This window comes from Salvelinus namaycush, chromosome 14, assembly GCF_016432855.1.
Source record: "Salvelinus namaycush isolate Seneca chromosome 14, SaNama_1.0, whole genome shotgun sequence".
Classification (NCBI taxonomy): Eukaryota; Metazoa; Chordata; class Actinopteri; order Salmoniformes; family Salmonidae; genus Salvelinus; species Salvelinus namaycush.
In genome coordinates, this window is record NC_052320.1 from 14,763,220 (window position 1) to 14,785,750 (window position 22,531).

The 22,531-nt window shown below is 45.9% G+C and overlaps 1 protein-coding gene across 1 annotated transcript in view; it reads right to left on the reverse strand.

Moving 5' to 3' along the window:
* plxna1a (plexin A1a) overlaps positions 1–22,531 on the reverse strand; it is a 238,802-nt gene that overhangs the window by 211,666 nt on the left and 4,605 nt on the right. The window contains exon 2 of the mRNA XM_039008029.1: positions 5,006–5,188. Coding sequence (XP_038863957.1) covers positions 5,006–5,188 — 183 coding nt within the window. The remainder of the gene's footprint in view (positions 1–5,005; positions 5,189–22,531) is intronic.

Below are 22,531 nucleotides of genomic sequence, written 5' to 3' on the forward strand. Positions count from 1 at the left end.
AAGACATCTGTGGCATTGTGTTGTGTGACAAAACTGCACATTTTAGAGTGCCCTTTTATTGTCCCCAGCACAAGGTGCACCTGTGTAATAGTCATGCTGTTTAGTCAGCTTCTTTGTATGCCACACCTGTCAGTTGGATGGATTATCTTGGCAAAGGAGAAATGCTCACTAACAGGGATGTAAACAAACGTGTGCATATTTGAGAGAAATACCATGTGAATCCTTGTGTGTGGAGGCTTTACCCAAACACGAACACATCATCTGGTGTGTCCCATACTTCCCCTCCAGCACTAGACTAGTTGCATTTGCACACGTCCAGCCGTCCGCTGCCTCCAAGCCTGCTAAGATTTACGCCTGTGATTATATATTCATACAGATGAGTCAATAAGGGCCTTGCAGCCGTAGCAACGGGAGGACTGGGCGAATTCCAATGAGCCGCTATCAGGCCCCAAAGCCTCCCATCAATAGACTGCAACTTTACATTTCATTAGGGCACGGCGCACAGTTTAACTCCAAATGAATAGCAATAAAACAAGACTGCCAACAACGATCGGGGTCCCTCCACACACTCTCCTCTCTCCACACAGAAGCACTGCTCTGCTCCCGCCCGCCCGCCCCAGATGGGCTGTTCCCGACCGTCAAACCACCGGCCCCAACACTACAATTACAAGCCAAACAAACAGAACAACAAACAAAACCAAATCAGGAGAAAATTACATTGATGCCACCGCATGGAATTGGACTGCAGTTTATATGTGGACATAATCAGAGAGGACAAGCCGTTTGTGATGGCCTGGTGGTAGGCGGTGAGACTGTGGATACTGTGATGTCAGGGTCTCCTGAAGAGAGGCTTCAGGAGGGACTGGTTCTGCTCTGCAGTGATGACTATGCTTCCCTAGCCACAGCCAGCTAGTCAACAGTCTCTGTTCCTGTATGTACAGCACTACATCGATCTGTGTGTGATAACGCCGGCAGCTTGTGCCCCACCACCCAGCACTTGGCCCCCACACAGGAAGAGATGGTGGCAAAGGGGAAATGGGATTCCGATTGTGTGGAAGGGATATCTTCCCTCTGAGATCTACTGATCCATCCCACCCCCAGCTCCCCCCCCCCCCCCCCCCAAGCCTCCACATCCCCTTCCAGCATCCTGCCGGCCAACCGGCTGCAGCCTGCAGACAGACGCCCACAGCAAAGCACCGCTCCAAACCCACAGCTAGCAACCGCTACCTCAGGGGTCAGCACCAAGGACTATGGGACTGGGTTTCAGCCGACTTAGCAAAACAGGAGAGGTGTGTGTGTGTGTGTGTGTGTGTGTGTGTGTGTGTGTGTGTGTGTGTGTGTGTGTGTGTGTGTGTGTGTGTGTGTGTGTGTGTGTGTGTGTGTGTGTGTGTGTGTGTGTGTGTGTGTGTGTGTGTGTCCTAGACCTAGACTAGTGTGCATTAATGCCTGAATAATGGTTCAGTGTCTATCAGTGTGCATGCAGGTGTGCATGCTGGTGTGTATGTAGGTGTGTATGCTGGTGTGTATGCAGGTGTGCATGCTGGTGTGCATGCTGGTGTGTATGCAGGTGTGTATGCAGGTGTGTATGCAGGTGTGTATGCAGGTGTGCATGCTGGTGTGTATGCTGGTGTGTATGCTGGTGTGTATGAATGTGTGGTTTCATTCATTCCATACGTGACTGACCGCCTCAATTCCATCTTATGTTGCAACATTTTAAATAGTGTTTTTTTTACATTAGATAAAAGTAGAGACTACGAAATGGTATATCATACACTGCAGTTGAGGAACAATGGGAAAGTAATTCTGCTTTGAAAGTTGATACACTTGTAACCCCACTTTTGAGAAAATGGTCCTTGAATATTTTGGAACACATACTGGAGAGCTTTTCTTTGTCTATACCCATTCAGCATCGTTCACACCCTCTTAAGCCTTAGCCCCACCCATCTCTTTAAGAATTCACATGTGAGGCCATGTGCTAAACAGACTGAGAAAGGTAGTGTAGTAAACAACCAAAGATTGCAAGACTAAAACTGGTGTATTCACCCCAGAGACAACTGGCTAACTTGATGGGTCATATAATCATCTGGCGAAGTGGAGTCTTTAGTTTAGACATGTTAGCTAGCTAAACAATGAACCATAATCCCAACCCAAAGCTACATTTTATTTATTTATTTTTATTTATTTTTATTTTTTTTATTTTATCCCATTTTCTCCCCAATTTTCGTGGTATCCAATCGCTAGTAATTACTATCTTGTCTCATCGCTACAACTCCCGTACGGGCTCGGGAGAGACGAAGGTTGAAAGCCATGCGTCCTCCGAAGCACAACCCAACCAAGCCGCACTGCTTCTTAACACAGCGCGCCTCCAACCCGGAAGCCAGCCGCACCAATGTGTCGGAGGAAACACCGTGTACCTGGCCCCCTTGGTTAGCGTGCACTGCGCCCGGCCCGCCACAGGAGTCGCTGGAGCGCGATGAGACAAGGATATCCCTACCGGCCAAACCCTCCCTAACCCGGACGACGCTATGCCAATTGTGCGTCGCCCCACGGACCTCCCGGTCGCGGCCGGCTGCGACAGAGCCTGGGCGCGAACCCAGAGACTCTGGTGGCGCAGTTAGCACTGCGATGCAGTGCCCTAGACCACTGCGCCACCCGGGAGGCCCAAAGCTACATTTCAAATGGATTGTCATAGCTAGCCACCATGCATGAAATGCTGGAGTATGAATCTGCAGGTAGCTAAAGCTAATCAACTAGGTTCAATGTTAGCTAGCTAGCTAACATTAGGCTATAACTAGCAATGCAAATGGCTTTCTGAGATACAAATAATATTACTACACATATCATACACATAATGTTAGCTAGCGAGCCAGCAAGCTAACGTTCACTAGCTAGCAGTACGCTTTAACTTACAATGAAAATTACTTTCTGAAAAAATCAGAAACGTATAATACAGTATCTGAAAATGTCGCTAGACTCTTACCCATATACATGAATGAACGCTTCATGGCAGCGTGTCTTTTCAGTTTGGTTTGTAGCTAGCTATAGCTTGTTTGGCCCGTTGTTGTGACAAATCACTCCGGTTCACACTGATCTTTGTCGATAGCGCCTGCTAAATTCATGGCAGCAATGTTGTTGAGACCAGAAGCAACACTTTGGCAGCTCTCCATGTCTAACATCATATCTGTCAAAAAAGCTGCGGTAGCAAGGATTATCTACACATATTGAACAGCTCATGTTATAGACAGAAGAATGCTACATGGCAGACCAATCCAAACTCATCTCTAGGCATGTCCAGCCCATGCATTATCTCAGCCAATCATGGGTAGCAGGAAGGTTCCTGTCTTTTTCCGTGGCTAAACCAACTAGGCTCGTAATTTAAATATTTTATTTATATTTACAGATGGCATACAAGTTTGTTATTAAAATTATGTTCAAATACATCTCCTGTGAAGTAGTGACGTGTGACATACCCCTAGTTTCTTGAAACGGGTCACATATTACTCTATTATCTGACACATAAAATGACCTAATCATGTCATACATTCATAATCACCCTACAAAGATACTGTCAAATCTACTCACTCTCAGCTTTTAGTGGAGTTCTGACAAAAGCTGGAACACACCACCAAGGCCATTTTTAGCCTCTACTCAGTGTTAACAGTCTGGAACCATCCGAGAGGCGTCCTAGCATCCTCTCTGTTGGCAGTGAAGGGCACCAACACCTAGTCCTGCCCCCTCCCCCGTTCTCTCCTGTTCTCCCCTCTTCTCTCCTCTACTCCCCTGTTCTCTCCTGTTCTCTACTGTTCTCCCCTCTTCTCTCCTCTACTCCCATGTTCTCTCCTGTTCTCTACTGTTCTCCCCTCTTCTCTCCTCTACTCCCATGTTCTCTCCTGTTCTCTACTGTTCTCCCCTCTTCTCTCCTCTACTCCCATGTTCTCTCCTGTTCTCTACTGTTCTCCCCTCTTCTCTCCTCTACTCCCATGTTCTCTCCTGTTCTCTCCTGTTCTCTACTGTTCTCCCCTCTTCTCTCCTCTACTCCCATGTTCTCTCCTGTTCTCTCCTGTTCTCTACTGTTCTCCCCTCTTCTCTCCTCTACTCCCATGTTCTCTCCTGTTCTCTCCTGTTCTCTACTGTTCTCCCCTCTTCTCTCCTCTACTCCCATGTTCTCTCCTGTTCTCTCCTGTTCTCTACTGTTCTCCCCTCTTCTCTCCTCTACTCCCCTGTTCTCTCCTGCTCTCTCCTGTTTTACCCTGTTTTACCATTTCCCCTGTTCTCTCCTGTTCTCCCCTGTTCTCTCCTGTTCTTTCCTGTTCTCTCCTGTTCTCTCCTGTTCTTTCCTGTTCTCTCCTGTTCTCTCCTGTTCTTTCCTGTTCACTGGGAACAGCACCAGAGAAGGCACAGCAGTGGCTAACAGCACGACAGCGATTGCCTGAAGAAGCCGGTGATTGACAAACCCACTATGTGTGGGTCTACTCCAGTTAGTCTTAGAATCCCAGACCTAGGAGCAAGAGCACTAGATCTGTGGATGTCATATTCTCTTAGGAAAGGGGGAAAACATTTCTTCCGGAGAGGGTCCTCTTTCCCAACAAATCCCGAGTTTGGATAGGCAGAGCTTAAAATGCAGGCGGGAATTGTGCTCATGTTCAGCTAGGGCAGCAAGCAGATACGGCAGTGATGTCACCGGTGACGCACATCCCATTTCCGGCTCGTCCTCTCTGTCCCAACTGGCGCTGGAACTTCTATAGACGTGTAAGCTGGAGCATTGGTACGTTGTGGGAAGCAACCTGTCTGTCTAGAGAGACTCCAGAGAGAGTCTAGAGAGATCTCAATCACATCCACCCATCCAGCACAAAGGAGTTTCTACAGCTTTTGAAAGACCAGCTTCTTAGAGCTCCAGCTCAAAGGTGCCCAGGCAGAAATGAGACAGACTTTAAATTCATCCTCATAACCAGAGGTTGGTAACACATGTACACACACAAACACACAGAATCCACCAGTGGCCTACCTTCTTAATACGTCCGCTGCGTGTGCCGGCGAAGGCCACAGTGTGGCCGCGGTATTCATAGGCTGCCACCGACGTCATACCATCGTCCTTGTCCACGAACAGAGGCAGACCCTCGATGGTGCTGGTTCCCCCCAGGGGCTGGTTGAAGTCCTGCCCACAGAAGTTATCGTCTATTTGGAGTGGCTGCAGAGAGTGGGGGGGGGGGGGGGGGGGGGGGGTTAGAGCGAGACAGAGATAGAAAGAGAGTGAGAGATGGGAGAGGGAGAGAGGGGAGAGAGATATTGGGAGGAAGGGAGAGGGCGAAAGAGATTGGGAGGAAGGGAGAGAGGGGGAGAGGGAGATTGGGAGGGGGAGAGAGAGGGGGAGAGAAAGATTGTGAGGAAAGGAGATAGGGGGAGAGAGAGATTATGAGGGATGGAGAAGGGAGTGAGAGATTGGGAGGGAGAGAGTGGAAAGAGAGATGTTGGGAGGGAGGGAGGGATTTGGAATGGTAGGGAGAGAGAGGGGAGAGAGAGCGATTGGGAGGGAGGGATAGAGAGAGAGAGAGAGAGAGAGAGAGGGCGGGAGAGGGGAGAGAGTTTGGGAGGGAGTGAGAGAGAGATTGGGAGAGAGGGGAGAGAGATAAGGAGGGAGGGGGAGGGGGGATTGGGAGGGAGAGAGAGAGATTGGGAGGGAGGGAGGGAGGGAGGGAGGGAGGGAGGGAGGGAGGGAGGGAGGGAGGGAGGGAGGGAGGGAGGGAGGGAGGGAGATTGGAAAGGAGGGAGAGAGAGGGGAGAGAAAGATTGGGAGGAAAGGAGAGAGGGGGGAGAGAAAGATTGGGAGGGAGGTAGAGAGAACGGGGAGAGAGATTTGGAGGGAGGGATGGAGAAGGGGGAGGGAGAGAGGGAGAAAGAGATTTGGAGGGAGAGAGATGGGGAGAGAAAGATTGGGAGGGAGGGAGAGAGAGAGGGGAGGGAGGGAGAGATTGGGAGGGAGGGAGAGAGAGAGATTGGAAAGGAGGGAGAGAAAGATTGGGAGGAAAGGAGAGCGGGGGGAGAGAGAGCTTGGGAGAAGGGATGGAGAAGGGGGGAGAGAGAGGGAGAGAGGGGAAAGAGAGATATTGGGAGGGAGGTAGAGAGAAAGGGGAGAGAGATTTGGAGGGAGGGATGGAGAAGGGGGAGGGAGAGAGGGAGAAAGAGAGTGGGAGGGAGAGAGATTGGGAGGGAAAGAGGGGGGGAGAGAAAGATTGGGAGGGAGGGAGGGAGAGATAGGGGAGAGAGAGGGCAGAGAGAGATTGGGAGGGAGAGAGAGAGATATTGGGAGAGAGGGAGAGAGAGATTGGGAGGGAGGGAGGGAGAGAGAGAGAAGAGAGAGATTGGGCGGGAGGGAGAGATTGGGAGGGAGGGAGGGAGGGATGTAGAGAGAGGAGGAGAGAGAGATTGGAAGGGAGGGGGGACAGAAGAAAGTGTGAGTGACGGATAGGCCAAATTTGCATATCACCATCAAAATAGCAGCATACACACACTGTCACTGTAAAAGAAAAGTGGTTAATTGATGTATGTGTGATAGACCTGTGTGTAGCGGGCACCAGGTGGTATCTTTCACACGCACTGACACATGTAACCAGAAGATAATCACTAGCACCAGTATTAGCGTAGCGACCTCCAGCTCTCTAACACATCACATCCTCTTACACAACACTAATTAACTGGTGCCAGGATCCCCTCATTCATTAGAAGACATATCGCTTCCATAGGAGACAATAAATCAGACACAATACACACTCTGCCTGCCGCTAAGCTCTCTGGGAAGGAAGGAGATGTGCGTGATCTGAGCCATGATGTGACCAGACTGGAGGATGGAAAGGAGGAATGCCGCCGGGTGAATTCTTTAGTCGTCCTTTGTCTGAAGACACAAGCCACAAACATGTGCACTACCGGTCAAAAGTGGTCAAAACACCTACTCATTCAAGGGTTTTCTTTATTTTGACTATTTTCTACATTGTAGAAAACTCCACACATATGGAATCACATAGTAACCAAAAAAGCGTTAAACAAATCAAAATATATTTTATATTTCAGATTTTTCAAATAGCTACCCTTTGCCTTGATGACAGCTTTGCACACTCTTGGCATTCTCTCAACCAGCTTCATGAAGTCGTCACCTGGAATGCATTTCAATTAACAGGGAATTTCTTTCCTTCTTAATGCGTTTCAGCCAATCAGTTGTGTTGTGACAAGGTAGAGGGGTATACAGAAGATAGACCTATTTGGTAAAAGGCCAAGTCCAAATTATGGCAAGAACAGCTCAAATAAGAAAAGAGAAATGACAGTGCATCATTACTTTAAGACATGGCGGTCAGTCAATACAGAAAATGTCAAGAACTTTGAAAGTTTCTTCAAGTGCAGTCGCAAAAACCATCAAGCGCTATGATGAAACTGGCTCTCATGAGGACCGCCACAGAAATGGAAGACCCAGAGTTACCTCTACTGCAGAGGATAAGTTCATTACAGTTACCAGCCTCAGAAAGTACAGCCCAAATAAATACTTCACAGAGTTCAAGAAACTGACACATCTCAACATCAACTGTTAAGGTGAATCAGGCCTTCATGGTCGAATTGCTGCAAGGAAACTACTACTAAAGGACACGAATAAGAAGAATAGACTTGCTTGGGCCAAGAAACACGAGCAATGGACATTAGATCCTTTGACCAAATTGTAGAGTTTTGGTTCCAACCGCCGTGGCTATGTGAGATGCGTTGTGGGCAAATGGATGATCTCCACATGTGTATTTCCCACCGTAAAGCATGGAGGAGGAGGTGTTATGGTGTGGGGGTGCTTTGCTGGTGACACTGTCTGTGATTTATTTCAAATTCAAGGCACACATAACCAGCATGGCTACCACAGCATTCTGCAGCGACATGCCGTCCAATCTGGTTTGGGCTTAGTGGGACAATCATTTGTTTTTCAACAGGACAATGACCCAACACACCTCCAGGCTGTGTAAGGGCTATTTTACAAAGAAGGAGAGTGATGGAGTGCTGCATCAGATGGGCCTCCACAATACCCCGACCTCAACCAAATTGAGATGGTTTGGGATGAGTCGGATCGCAGAGTGAAGCAAAAGCAGCCAACAAGTGCTCAGCATATGTGGGAACTCCTTCAAGACTGTTGGAAAAGCATTCCAGGTGAAGCTGGTTGAGAGAATGCCAAGAGTGTGGAAAGCTGTCATCAAGGCAAAGGGTGGCTATTTGAAAAATCTCAAATATTAAATATATTTTTATTTGTTTAACACTTTTTTGGTTACTACATGATTCCATATGTGTTATTTCATGGTTTTGATGTCTTCACTAATATTCTACAATGTAGAAAATAGTTAAAATAAAGAAAAATCCTTGAATGAGTAGGTGTTCTAAAACTTTTGACCGGTATTGTACATTGATGAACGGAATTGATCTTAGTGGCACTCCACTCTCCTTTTCACATCATTTAGCAGCTGCTTTACTTAACTAAAGGCAATAGGTCTCAATAGGTGATCCAGGTATGTCATGACATAGCACAAGGGGGGGGGGGGGCTTTCCTCTGTAGTTCTCTGTTGCTCCTCAAGCAAGGGGGATCATGGATTCCCATCAGACCAACTCCTAGATAACCTACTCCTAGATAACCTACTCCTTGAAGTTTGCAGTTGTGTCTAAAAAACACTATTTTGCTCATAGCATATTTTTTTACCCTTTTAGTGTGTGTACTTAATTGTAATTAAACTTTTTCAACAGTAAAAGTTTTAAAAAATCGCTGGAAGAAGTCTTTAAATGTAGGGACAATGCACAAATACAAGTGGTTTACACAGAAGAATTACAAATTGGCGAGAGAAGACTGACTATTAGCTCGGTACACTTGGTTTTCAGGGAAAAAACTGGACCATGTTAAGGACATTATCATTGAGTCCTGATTTAGCCCATTCTACTCTCTGAGTATCAAATTCTCCCCCACCCCGTCCCCACCCCCCTCCCGAACCAAAAGACCCCTTCCCATTCTGGATACCAGACGGGCCTCATTAGTAGAGACAAGAGTGTTGGCGACCCCCGCGTCCCCCTGCCCTGCCCGCTGACGCCCCTCATGTTTCACCCAGTGAGAGGTGCTAGCTCTGCCAAGGGCCAGCCAGGCCAGGCATAACTGTGTACAGCAGAGTTCCTCTGAAAGGACAATGCGGGAGACCATGTCCTTTTCTAAACCCTCACTATGGAGTTGGGTCTGGAAATAGAGTGTGGGGGGGGGGGGGGGGGGGGGGGGGGGGTGAAGAGTAAACACAGGACATCTGGGGCCAGATCATTATGGCTGCCTGCATGCAGACTGTGTTGGAATTAAATGGTTCTGGATATGGTGCAGTGCTCAGTAGGTCTAAGGCTCCTGCCGCCTGAGATTACTGTAATCAGCATCCAGCAGGTACACATACTTTACCACTAACAGATGTCTGCTGCAACATTTATACTGTAAATCTCTAAGTCATATAACCATGGAAATTCAGATTATTAATCTGTGGCTATGTCCATCTCAGCAATGTTAGCGAGATAACTTTTCCTAATAGTCATGGATCTGATGGAGGAATGTCCTGGCAGGCCAAGTCTAGGTCCAGCCTGGGCTGAGGAGAGAGCGAGGCAGCCAGGGAGAGAAGTAGGAATCTGGCCTCGGCTACTATGTGAGTTCCCATGGTGGCCTACGACCTCCCCTTGCTCCCTCCCTCCCTTGCCCCCTGCGCTGGGACAGAGAGGGATTCGGCAGAGCGACTGGACGGGCCTCCTATCGCAATCAGCGGAAACAGCGTGGCAGCAAACCAGAGCTAGAGGTTCAGACTGGCAATGAGGCATGGCTATCTGTGCTCCCCTAGCTCTGCCTCCCTGGCTCCACTCTCACTCTGCTTCCCTCTACTGTTTGTTTGTTTTTCGCTTTGTCCTTCCCTCGCTCAAATTACACTGTGAATGGGAAAGGTAGGAAAGGAAATATTGAGAGTCTGGTTGGTGATAGAGGCTGCAATAGGGAGAGGGTTTGTTAGGACAGAGAGTTGGTAGAATGACTTGTAAATGGAAAACCATCCCACTCTCCTAGAGAGTTGGTGGAATGACTTTTAAATGGAAAACCATCCCACTCTCCTAGAGAGTTGGTGGAATGACTTTTAAATGGAAAACCATCCCACTCTCCTAGAGAGTTGGTGGAATGACTTTTAAATGGAAAACCATCCCACTCTCCTAGAGAGTTGGTGGAATGACTTTTAAATGGAAAACCATCCCACTCTCCTAGAGAGTTGGTGGAATGACTTTTAAATGGAAAACAATCCCACTCTCCTAGAGAGTTGGTGGAATGACTTTTAAATGGAAAACCATCCCACTCTCCTAGAGAGTTGGTGGAATGACTTTTAAATGGAAAACCATCCCACTCTCCTAGAGAGTTGGTGGAATGACTTTTAAATGGAAAACCATCCCACTCTCCTAGAGAGTTGGTGGAATGACTTTTAAATGGAAAACCATCCCACTCTCCTAGAGAGTTGGTGGAATGACTTTTAAATGGAAAACCATCCCACTCTCCTAGAGAGTTGGTAAAAGGCATGTTCTTAATACTGCAGTGCCAAGACAATGGATTTGAACTTCAAGTCAAGGAAAAAAAGCCTTGAGGAAAGACAGTGAATAAAAGACAATCCAAGACATGAACATATAATAAAGTTGTTATTGCAGAAATGATGGAGGTGCTTAATAAATAAAGGACTGCTGTTGTATATTACAGGATATTGGTTCTAACCAGTGAGAGTGGGTGGATCATGTCCTGGTCTGTACAGACAGCCTCGTCCCTTGAAGCACAGACTGCCCAGAACTTGTACACAGTCTTATCTCTACACCATCTGATTGATCCTAAAGGGCAGACAGACCACCTCCTTCATATCTGACTATCTATCTCCCACTCCACTGGAGCTCTATGGGTCAATCAATAGAGACAGCACAACTTGACAAAAGAGAATGTAATGGGTTAATTTGTCCCTGCTTTAGTGTAAGCTCCACAGAGACCAGGCTTTGACAAACAAAGTACCTCCTTCCCATGTGAGCTCTACAGAGCTGGGAGAATGCTGCCTGCCCCTGAGACCAGACTGATGCAACAGCTTCCAAGACTTACTGTAGGGGAGTGGGTATAAATAGAAAGATAAATGTTTTGCAGTTTGTTTGTGTGTGTGTGTGTGTGTGTGTGTGTGTGTGTGTGTGTGTGTGTGTGTGTGTGTGTGTGTGTGTGTGTGTGTGTGTGTGTGTGTGTGTGTGTGTGTGTGTGTGTGTGTGTGTGTTCGCATGTGTGTGCAGTAGAAAGACAAAAAAAGGAGATGAAATGTTACTGCCAAAGCTGGATGGACAAACTACTTAGAGAGAAGAGCCAAGAGAAGAAACTAGTCTTGCTGAACAAGAATACAGACACTGGAAACAGCCCATTTATGGCCGACCGCCAAGTTCATTTTGATTTGTGGTATTGGATACAGCGCAGCGATGCTGCTTGCCCTTTGTTTCCTGTGGCCAGCCAATGGTGACTTTCTAATTGGCTCTTAATGGCACTTGGTCAAATGTAAGTGAGGAGGGACTGTGATGCTGGTGAGCCCTGCCATTTCCAGCTAGGAGAGAGAGAGAGAGGCAGAGACACATTGGCATTATAAACTGAGCCACAAATCACCCAGGGCTCATCTACAGCAAACACACACATCCCCCACTAACAGGTAGTTTACCTGCAGACGGTGTCAGCTACAGCCATGTTGGGGGATTTGGGGGCGATGATCCAGCACAGTGAATACAGCACAGTGCGAGCAGTGCAGTATACCCCCCCCCCCCCCGGCTGTGGATTAGAACTGATTTCCGTACAGTGCCAAAGCTGAAGAATCAAAAATAAAATCTATATGTCACATGCGCCGAATGCAGCAGGTATAGAACGTACCGTTAAATGCTTACTTACGAGCCCTTTCCCAACAATACCGAGTTAAAAAGTAAGAGAAATTAGCAACAACAAAAACATTTAAAAGGAAATAGTAACACAATAAAATAACAATAACGAGACAATATACAAGGAGTAGTGGTACTGAGTCAATGTGCAGGGGTAAGAGTTAGTTGAGGTAATTGAGGTAATATGTACATGTAGGTAGGGGTAAAAGTGACTAGGATAGACAATAAACAGAGGAGCGGCAGCGTATGTGAAGAGTGTGTGTGCATGTGTGCGTAGTGGGTAAAGTCCAGTGAGTGTGCGTAGAGCTGGTGCAAGAGATTCAGGGCTAATAAAAAGGGGGTCAATGAAAATAGTCTGGGTAGCCATTTGATTAATTGTTCAACAGTCTTATGGCTTGGGGGTAGAAGCTGTTAAGGAGCCTTTTGGTCCCAGACTTGGTGCTCCGGTACCGCTTGCCATGCGGTAGCAGAGTAAACAGTCTATGACTTGGGTGGCTGGTGTCTTTGACCATTTTTAGGGTCTTCCTCTGACACCACCTGGTATAGAGGTCCTGGATGGCAGGAAGCTCGGCCCCAGTGATGTACTAGCCCGTACATGCCAAGAGTGTGCAAAGCTGTCATCAAGGCAAAGGGTGGCTACTTTGAATATATATATTTTTTTATCCCAGCCCCCGTCCCCGCAGGAGGCCTTTTGCCTTTTGGTAGGCCGCCATTGTAAATAACAATTTGTTCTTAACTGACTTGCCTATTTAAATAAAGGTTAAATAAAAAATAAACCCCAAAAATATTGATTTGTTTAACACTTTTTTGGTTACTACATGATTCCATATGTGTTATTTCATAGTGTCTTCACTATTATTCTACAATGTAGAAAATAATAAAAAATAAATAAAAACCCTTGACTGAGTAGGTGTGTCCAAACTTTTGACTGGTACTGTAGATGTTCCTTTTGTCCAGGTGGGAAAAGGCAGTGTGGAGTGCAATAGAGATTGCATCATCTGTGGATCTGTTGGGGCGGTACCGAGTGGGTCTGGGATGATGGTGTTGATGAAAGACATGACCAGCCTTTCAAAGCTTTTTCAAAGCATTTCATGAAAAAACTGTTATGACATTCATGGAAAGATATTTCCAACACAGAGACTCCAGACATGCGGACCAGAAGAAGACTGGCTAAAAAGACTGGCTAAGATGGCGCTGACGAATTGCACCTACAAAACATAGCAGGTTTCTACTTTTTCTAAGGCTGGGCACACTCCCATCCTCATCAACGGGGCTGGCATGGAGACGGTCAAAAACGGCAACTTCCTCAGCGTACACATCTCCGAGGAGCTGAAATGGTCAAATCACATGGACTCTTTAACCTCATGAGGCTGAAGATAATTTGGCCTGTCCTCGAGGGCCCTCACAGTGTTCTACAGGAGCAGCATCGAGAGCATACCGTCGGGCAGCATCACAGCCTGGTACGGCAACTCCACTGCCGCTGACCACAAGGCAATACAGAACACCATTGGGTGCTCACTGCCTGCCCTAGAGGACACCTACAACACCAGGTGTCACAGGAAGGCCAAGAAGATCATCAGGGACCTCAGCCACCTGAGTCACAGCCTGTCCTCCCCACTTCCATCAATCAGATGCAGGCAGTACAGGAGCATCTTGGCTAAAACTAATATACTGGCCAATAGCTTCTACCCTCAGACCATCACGCTGCTGAATAGCCCCCCCCCCCCCTTCCCCCACACATATTTGGCAAATCCCCCTCCCCCTCAACAGCCCCCACCCCAATGGACAATTATCAAGCTGAATACCAACCACTACACCTACCCCCTCCCCCTTTTTACAGGTGGAAATATGTATATATTTCAGATCTACACTGTTGGAGCTCGGAGCTTAGACTTGCCTACCTCTCTTCCATTTTGTCTTCCTATAAAGTCTCTCCCTAAACAACATCTAACAGGCCCACACCAGTAAACACTTTTTTCTGAACACATCTCATATCCCTCTCTTCCCACATACTGTAGGAGTGCCTTTGATACCTGTATCCTCTCATTAGATGGGATCTATTTATACAGACCATGCCATATCATTATCTGATACCGCCGGCAGACTAGACAGAGAAACAGCAGTGTACATGCAGCTGCCAGCAGAGTGTGTGTGTGTGTGTGTGTGTGTGTGTGTGTGTGTGTGTGTGTGTGTGTGTGTGTGTGTGTGTGTGTGTGTGTGTGTGTGTGTGTGTGTGTGTGTGTGTGTGTGTGTGTGTGTGTGTGTGTGTGTAAGTATGTGTGTCCGTGCGCAGTTTATGTGTGTTTATGTGTGTACTCTGTTCTGCTAGCTAGTATATTATCGGGCAGTGTGTCAAGGCCGTAGTGCGGCGCGGCAGTGAGGCAGGGCCAGGCTGTGAGACAGATGTTGGTATCCCCTCTCTCCTGACCCCACACACCACAGCTACATTCCCCAGCCCTGCACAGCCCTCCTCTCCCCAGTACAGAGGCCTATTATGAGGCTGCACATGACCCGCGCACGACCTGACACACACTGGGCTACACACAGACATCTGGCACTGACCATAGACATATAGAAGTCTGTACACACACACACACACACACACACACACACACACACACACACACACACACACACACACACACACACACACACACACACACACACACACACACACACACACACGCACACGCATAATAATCTGTAGATACACAGACAACACACAAATCCTTAAAATGGAATACAGTAATTCCTTTAATGTTCTCAAACCTTATTTTCTCTTTAATGTGTTTGTGTAAATGTATTCATATAATCTCACAGTAACTTACTGAACCTGTATGTACGTACAGGGTTAGGCTGGTCTGTTTAACATGAAAACATCTGTCGTTTAGTGCCCTTCAGATGACGATAACTCAATAGTATCCCTGCACTATTATAAATCCTAGGAGTATTCTGCATGCCAAGACAGTCTTTCCATTGAGCCAGAGTGCTCCCTTCTTCTCCTCCAATTGGATTGGAAGCAGCTGTGCTCTCTCTCTCCTAATGTGTCGAGTAGGAAACACAATGTAGGTAAATTTTTGAACATTACTGACTTAGATCTAGGGTTCTACTTTCGCCTCTATAGCATGAAACCCACCGAGAATCTCACTGCAGACAGACTGCTGATAGGTACTTATCAAAGTGGGAGGCAGTTCCTTCTCTCAAAAGCGGTATTTGCGGATTTGCTGCGTGCCGACCCAGTAGCGACCAACCTACCGATTCTACTTGTATACTCGCAATGCTCGTCAGTGGCCAAGAACTTGACTTTCAGCCAATCAGAGAGCACGAACCCCCACGTGGGGGAGCCAACAAAGAAAAAGGAAAAAAGAGGGCATTTTCTCTGTACATCCACGGATGAGCCAGTCACACTTCATATGAAATGTAGGCTATGGGATGGCAGCTAGCTAAGTGCACAGATGCAATGCAAACAACACTAAATACTTCCTCCAAGCTAGCTAACCAATGTAGCTAGTATTGTCAATATAATGTAATCACAATGGATTAGCTAGTTTCCATAACACAGCTGCCTGTGTTAACTGGCGAGGTAGTGCAGTGTCCTTAGCTAGCTAGCTATATTGTGCTAGCTAGCGAATATGCTAACGCTAGCTAGCTAAACATTTGGCTGGTACTGACTGTATGGGATTATGGACAGTGAAATAAATAGTTTATTCATAATTTTTCTAGGTAGTTATCTAGCTGTGGCCATTTGGCTAGTATCAACAAGGGCATTCTACAAAATAGCAACATTAGTGCAGATAGCTTGGAATCTAGACCATAAGCAACACACGGATATGCATTGCCAAACAACGCTACTGCCACCTTCTGGTTTGGAGTATTTTTAACAAAGCTGAGTTGCTGACGACTTCCAAGGTCTTTTCTGTGTAAACACAAAAGAGATTGACTGCCGACATTCTGTTCAGAGGTGCTAAGTACTGTCGGCAGGCAAACGTTTCACAATCCTACTGGTGTGTCTGACCTTTAACCCTGAAGTCCGAATGTCCATAAAAGTGTGTGTATGAGTGTGTGTGTGTGTGTGTATGTTTGTGTGTGTGTGTGTATGTGTGTGTGTGTCTACATGTATGTACGTTTACATGTGTGTGTGTTGTTTTGACAGGGCTCAGGGGTATTGATGGTGTTTTGCTGCGTCCCAGGGTATCAGTGGAAGCCAACATGTGACTGTTCCCTACAGATTCTGCTCCTAACGCACCTCTCCCTAGCAACAGGCTCGATCAACCAAACATGAAAGGTCACGATGCCTGAAGCTTGGTTGCCACCTTGGGTAGGTGTTTTTCTGCACCTGGATGTCTATAGAGAGCATGGTGAAGTTCATAGCAGAATGCCCCATGGCAATGTTTTCTGGGTTATAATAATAACACTAAACTACCTAGTGACAGACAAGAACAAATAGGCCCATAATAATGAAAAACAACAAAGGAATTAGTGGAGACCACTCAACACTGAGGATGTGTCATAGGGCTGTGTAGGCTACTGTGTCAGAGTCTGTTGGGCTACCATCAAACAAACATCATGTTTTCATGTAATACAGCACAGTTAGTTGATGCTTTTAACCATGTTGGCCAAGCAAATGCTTTGGATTACAATCTGTATAATCTGAAATATAACGCCCAGCCAACTCTAATCTAATTACTAAAGCCCTCCCTGGACTGAGTTTAGGACCGATACACAGCATGGCTGGGCTCTCAGTGCTGCATGGTGGCAGAGGAGGTCAAACACACACACACACACACAGCCATTGTAATCTCTGTTGATGTTTTCAAACTGCTGTGGCATAATGAGTTCTCAAAAAATGTCAATTTGTGTCTCTCTCTCTCTCTCTCTCTCTCTCTCTCCACTGAGGAGAGGGAGTTCATTAAACTCCATTCATCACGGCAGCAAAAAGCCCTCCACATCCCATAGCACCCCTCAACCCCAATGCCATGACAACAGAGGAACTGGGAGAGGGGAGTGAGATGGCAGGGCTCATCAGGGATGCACCTTTTCACTCTGGGTGAAGGACTGGGGTGAAGCCTCTCTAGAAGGCAAGAGCTGGGAGCTACTGCTACTCACTCTCTATTTCTGTATGACAGCAGCTCAGGCTGAAGCATCAGAGCTGAGTTACATGCTAACAGAGCAGTACAGTTAGCTGCTACTGCTGCTCCCTACAACATAGTGTAGCACAGACTGGGGTTGTGTCCCAAATTCCAACCTATTCCCTATTTATTAAACTACTTTTCACCAGGGCCCATAGGAATCTGGTCAAAAGTAGTGCACTATGTAGGGAATAGGGTGCCATTTGGGACGCATTCTGAAGCTTCATGCTAACATAGACAGAGAGGATGTGGTGAGTCAGTTCCCTCTAAGCCCCAAATAACAAACTGTGTATACTGGAGAGAATAATGACTGTGAGTCTGCCATGGCAGAAACTGGGGAAGGCTTGGCCAAATAAAATAATGGTCATAAACAAATACTGTTTGCATAACCATCTTGGAACAGACTGTTGCATTTCACATATCAGCCATGGAACAACAATTTGTTTCCATAAGCAAAGCAATATACTCCACTGGAAACTCTGGCCTTGTTAAGGTTCTCTGCTTTCAGATGTGTACACCCCTCTTCCCTCTGTTTTTAAAAAGTTTTTATTTATTAAATGTAACCTTTCTTTAACTAGGCAAGTCAGTTAAGAACAAATTCTTATTTAACAAGGGTTAACAGCCTTGTTCAGATGCAGATTTTTACCTTGTCAGCTTGGGGATTTGATCCAGCAACCTTTCGTTACTGGCCCAACAATCTAACCACTAGGCTACCTGGCACCCCTGTCTCTGAGATTTATAATCCGTAATCTTCATTAATAACTGATTGGGGATGTTGCAGTGACCGTAATGCCGCCACACCGGCAGTCATGGCTCATGACCGCAGTAAAATGCCATGTGTCTGCATGCACCTTCCCATTTACACCAGAGATCTGTATATAATGACGAGATGCTCATGTCTCTGCCCTAACAATGGGAGTCGTTGTCCCAAAGCTGGGAAGACAGGCAACACGTTTAGGCCCAAAATAAGCCCATAGAAAAGCATTGGCCTAATTTGGACAGATTTTAGCGAGACTGAAACCTCTCACTTTGCCTCTTCCTCTATGGTATACACACACACACACACACACACACACACACACACACACACACACACACACACACACACACACACACACACACACACACACACACACACACACACACACACACACACACACACACACACACACACACACACACACACACACACACACACACACACAGCCGCTCCCCCTGCCTCTCACGCCAACAAAGTTGAGAGATCACATCTTCCTTTCTGACAAGCGGTTTCAACTCACTATTTGCCTTTGAGGTTTGGTCCAACATAATCGGTTATATGGACACCAAAACACATTGAGACATTATTTTACTGTAACAGAGGACAAGTAAACTTTTCTAACGATACCCTTATTATGTCTCAACTACTCAAATCGTGCGCAGAGCAGACACTACTAAAACGAGAGTATCAATGTACATTGACTCTGGAAAATGAATGCTCAGTTTGTCGCTCGCGGCATTGGGGTCTCACGTACCGCTAGCAGCATTTTAGCTAAAGACTGTTTGTTATCCTAGCTGTCCAGTCTGTTTTATAAATGTGCAATAAGTATAAATCAAATCAAACTTTATTTGTCACATGCGCCGAATACAACAAGTGTAGACCTAGCCGTAAAATTCTTATTCACCAACACTGCAGTTCAAGAAGAGTTAAGAAAATATTTACCAAATAAACTAGAGTAAAAAAGAATAAAAGTAACACAATAAAATAACAATAACGAGGCTATATACAGGGGGTAGCGGTACCGAGTCAGTGTGCGGGGGTACAGGTTAGCTGAGGTAATTTGTACATGTAGGTAGGGGTGAAGGGACTATGCATAGATAAGAAACAGCGAGTAGCAGCAGTGTCCAAAACAAATGGGGGTGTCTATGTAAATAGTCCGGTGGCCATTTGATTAATTGTTCAGCAGTCTTATGGCTTGGGGGTAAATAACACTCTAATAACATTCTAAGAAATACGGTAGGCCACTTGATTTCAACATCTGAACAAAGTGGACAGGCTAACATGCCTATGGTCATTATAAGTGAATGAGCATTATGCATGGCTGTAGTTTAATTTGTAAAAAAAAAAAAAAAAATGCATTTTCATAGACAGACTTGAAAGCCAGATCAGTGATTATTGTATAAAAAAAATATATATATAAAAAAAAAAAAATGCAGGTTAAACTAATTTGATAAAATAATTAAATTATTTGTGGGTCTTATAGTTGTGGAAGGCTTATATTTAGCCTAGGTATAACTTCACAAGCCCTGAATTCATTAAATTATATCTGACTGTTTGAAATGCAGTGTATTTGACCTTCAATAGTACAACAACGCTTATTTAGAGAAAAAAAAAATTTTAATCGAAATATACAGTTCCTTCGGAAACTGCGTTGTCTTGGCTGTGTGCTTAGGGTCGTTGTCCTGTTGGAAGGAGAACCTTCGACCCAGTCTGAGGTCCTGAGCGCTCTGGAGCAGGTTTTCATCAAGGATCTCTCTGTACTTTGCTCCGATCCTCTTTGCCTCATTCCTGACTAGTTTCCAAGTCCCTGCCGTTGAAAACATCCCCACAGCATGATGCTGCCACCACCATGCTTCAACGTAGGGATGGTGCCAGGTTTCCTCCAGACGTGATGTTTGGCATTCAGGCCAGAATCTTGTTTCTCATGTAGCTGGCTACTTACTTTCTATGATAAACATTAGAAATATGATGGCCATGCATTGTTTTTGCAAAAAAAGACCTTGCTTTTTCATTGTAAGCTCATTTACTTGTGTGGCTGCTAGCCAAATATCGTTGCACTTCTGTTGTCATCTGATGAAAATGAAGCTGTTTTCTGCCGAATGTGTTGCCCTAATGTATTTTCTGTGAAGGAAAACTATAGTCGCATGTCCCTGATCACTATTGAAGCAAAAAAACACTGTTGACTTTCAATATAAAACGCGACCCCTGTCAATACTCACCTGCTCCCGTTTTCTCCTGTTGTGCTACTTACAAACACACGTGACTGGCTCAACTGTTCTGGGATACTACGGTAAGCTTCATAATGTAAAATAATGTGACAGGTGAAATGAAGAATGCAATCTGCTTTATTGCACTGCAGGTATTTATTTAAAAAGTAGATACAAATATTCTAATTTAGTGAAAAATGTATTGATGGTATTGAAAAATCATTGTGTGGCTATTTCCAAATACCCCGATATGCGGTATATACTGTATACCGCCCAAGCCTAGATGACACAGCCTTCAAGTCTCCACATTCTCCACATTCTCCCTTCACTGAATTTCAGATAGAGCAAACGTTTGAGGCTGCCGCAAGCTCTTCACAATGCTCCATCCACTCAAGACAAACCAAAACTACAGTAGATGACAGCAGTTTAAATCCAAAACATCGCCACTGGTTTCGTTTTGTGGGAAGGAGGAAGAACGGGGAGAGAGGCTGAGATTGTGATGCTATCGGACTGTATATTCCCAGCCGTGTCCCAGGGAATAGACCTCTCAAAGCGGAGCGGCCTATTGCCTGGCGTCTCCACTCTCTCTGCTGCAGCTGAATATGAAATATACTAATGCTTTTTGGATCCATCTCATCGCACAGCGCCACAGGAAACAACAAATACAGCTGTACTCACCATCACGGCTGGTAAATAGCTCCATAGCTCGAAGTGATAACAGGCCCCCACTCACCTACACTCTCTACACACACACCACACACACAAACACACATCAATAAATAATTACACTCACAATTAGATCCGGAGCACAAAAAGCCTGGGCTCGTTAGGAGATTTGCAACCTACACACACTTTACAGACAGTGAAAGGTTGAGAGGGAGAGGTCATTTTTCCTACGACCCAGTTAACTAGCTGAGTTATTGATTTGATATTGCATCTCTTGTGTGGGATAGATTGCACACGGTCTCTTCTCAATGCACACACATCTAGCACTGCCAGCAGCTTCATTTTAATAACATGGTAAGATAATCTTTACTGGGATGAGTAATGCTAGCCCTCTCATCTCTCCCAGTTAGTACAGCAGCCGTGTAGCAGAGGAGCAATGTGTCTTAGCTTCATCCTCTCCTGATGGCCTGGTCTATCCATGTGTCTGTATAATCGGATGGCCTGGAAGGGAGGGAGACGGCTTCCCAAGACACCCTCATGGTTGACCTGTCCTTGGATGCCATGGTAATGCTGCCTAACCCTGGCAATGGGGTGGGGTTTGTGGTTGACTGGCATGCCAAAGACAGGAAGGCTTGATCTGAAAACATATAACCAGTGAGCATAGGGCCTTGAAACAATCTAGCAGTATCCATTCCATGTGGGATGAGGAATGTACTAGAGAAATACCAGGCGTAATGAGGTTTACAGGGAGACAATAGAGCTGAACACAATAGGCCAGCTTTGGCACAGAGGAAAGACTTTGAGCCATAAGACAGTGTCACCCCCAAAGACAATAACATGTCATCTGCCCTGCAACCCCCCACCAAAGTGATCAACAATGATACATATTAATAAACAGAATTATGCACTCAGTGTGAGGATCTAAGGCTGAGTTTTCTCTCATCCCCTCTCTGTTGGTTATTGGAGGCCATTTTTCTACAAATGTTCTCCCTGGTCCAGACAATAAACACAGTCTTGTTTATACACACAGAGCAGGGGAATGCTGCTATGCATCGCAATGCTTCTCCTTCACAGCCCAAGACGTGCCTCTGCTCTACACACCTCCAAAGAATACAGGCTTTACTGGTGGTGGCCATTTTGTTCTGTTTTGCTATTTTGCTCTTTTATGTATTTTGAGGACATGCTGAAAGGCTCATTAGCAATGCTAAAGCTGTTGTTTTTATGGACACATTACATGGCTTTGGAAATGAGCCCGCAGCTGGCATGGAAGGTGACCCGTAACTTTCAAACTTCCAGCATTGCATTACACTACAACGGACTGGCCAATCACTGGAAAGGAGGAGGAGTTTGAGTGAGCTATTAAAATCATCAGCAGGCCACTTGGGGCCATTCTGGAATCCATACGGCCATACTGCCTGTATGGAGCTGTCATTAGTAGGGACATTATTAAGGCTCTCATGACATTCTGGAATTCATACGGCCATACTGCCTGTATGGAGCTGTCATTAGTAGGGACATTATTAAGGCTCTCATGACATTCTGGAATCCATACGGCCATACTGCCTGTATGGAGCTGTCATTAGTAGGGACATTATTAAGGCTCTCATGACATTCTGGAATCCATACGGCCATACTGCCTGTATGGAGCTGTCATTAGTAGGGACATTATTAAGGCTCTCATGACATTCTGGAATCCATACGGCCATACTGCCTGTATGGAGCTGTCATTAGTAGGGACATTATTAAGGCTCTCATGACATTCTGGAATTCATACGGCCATACTGCCTGTATGGAGCTGTCATTAGTAGGGACATTATTAAGGC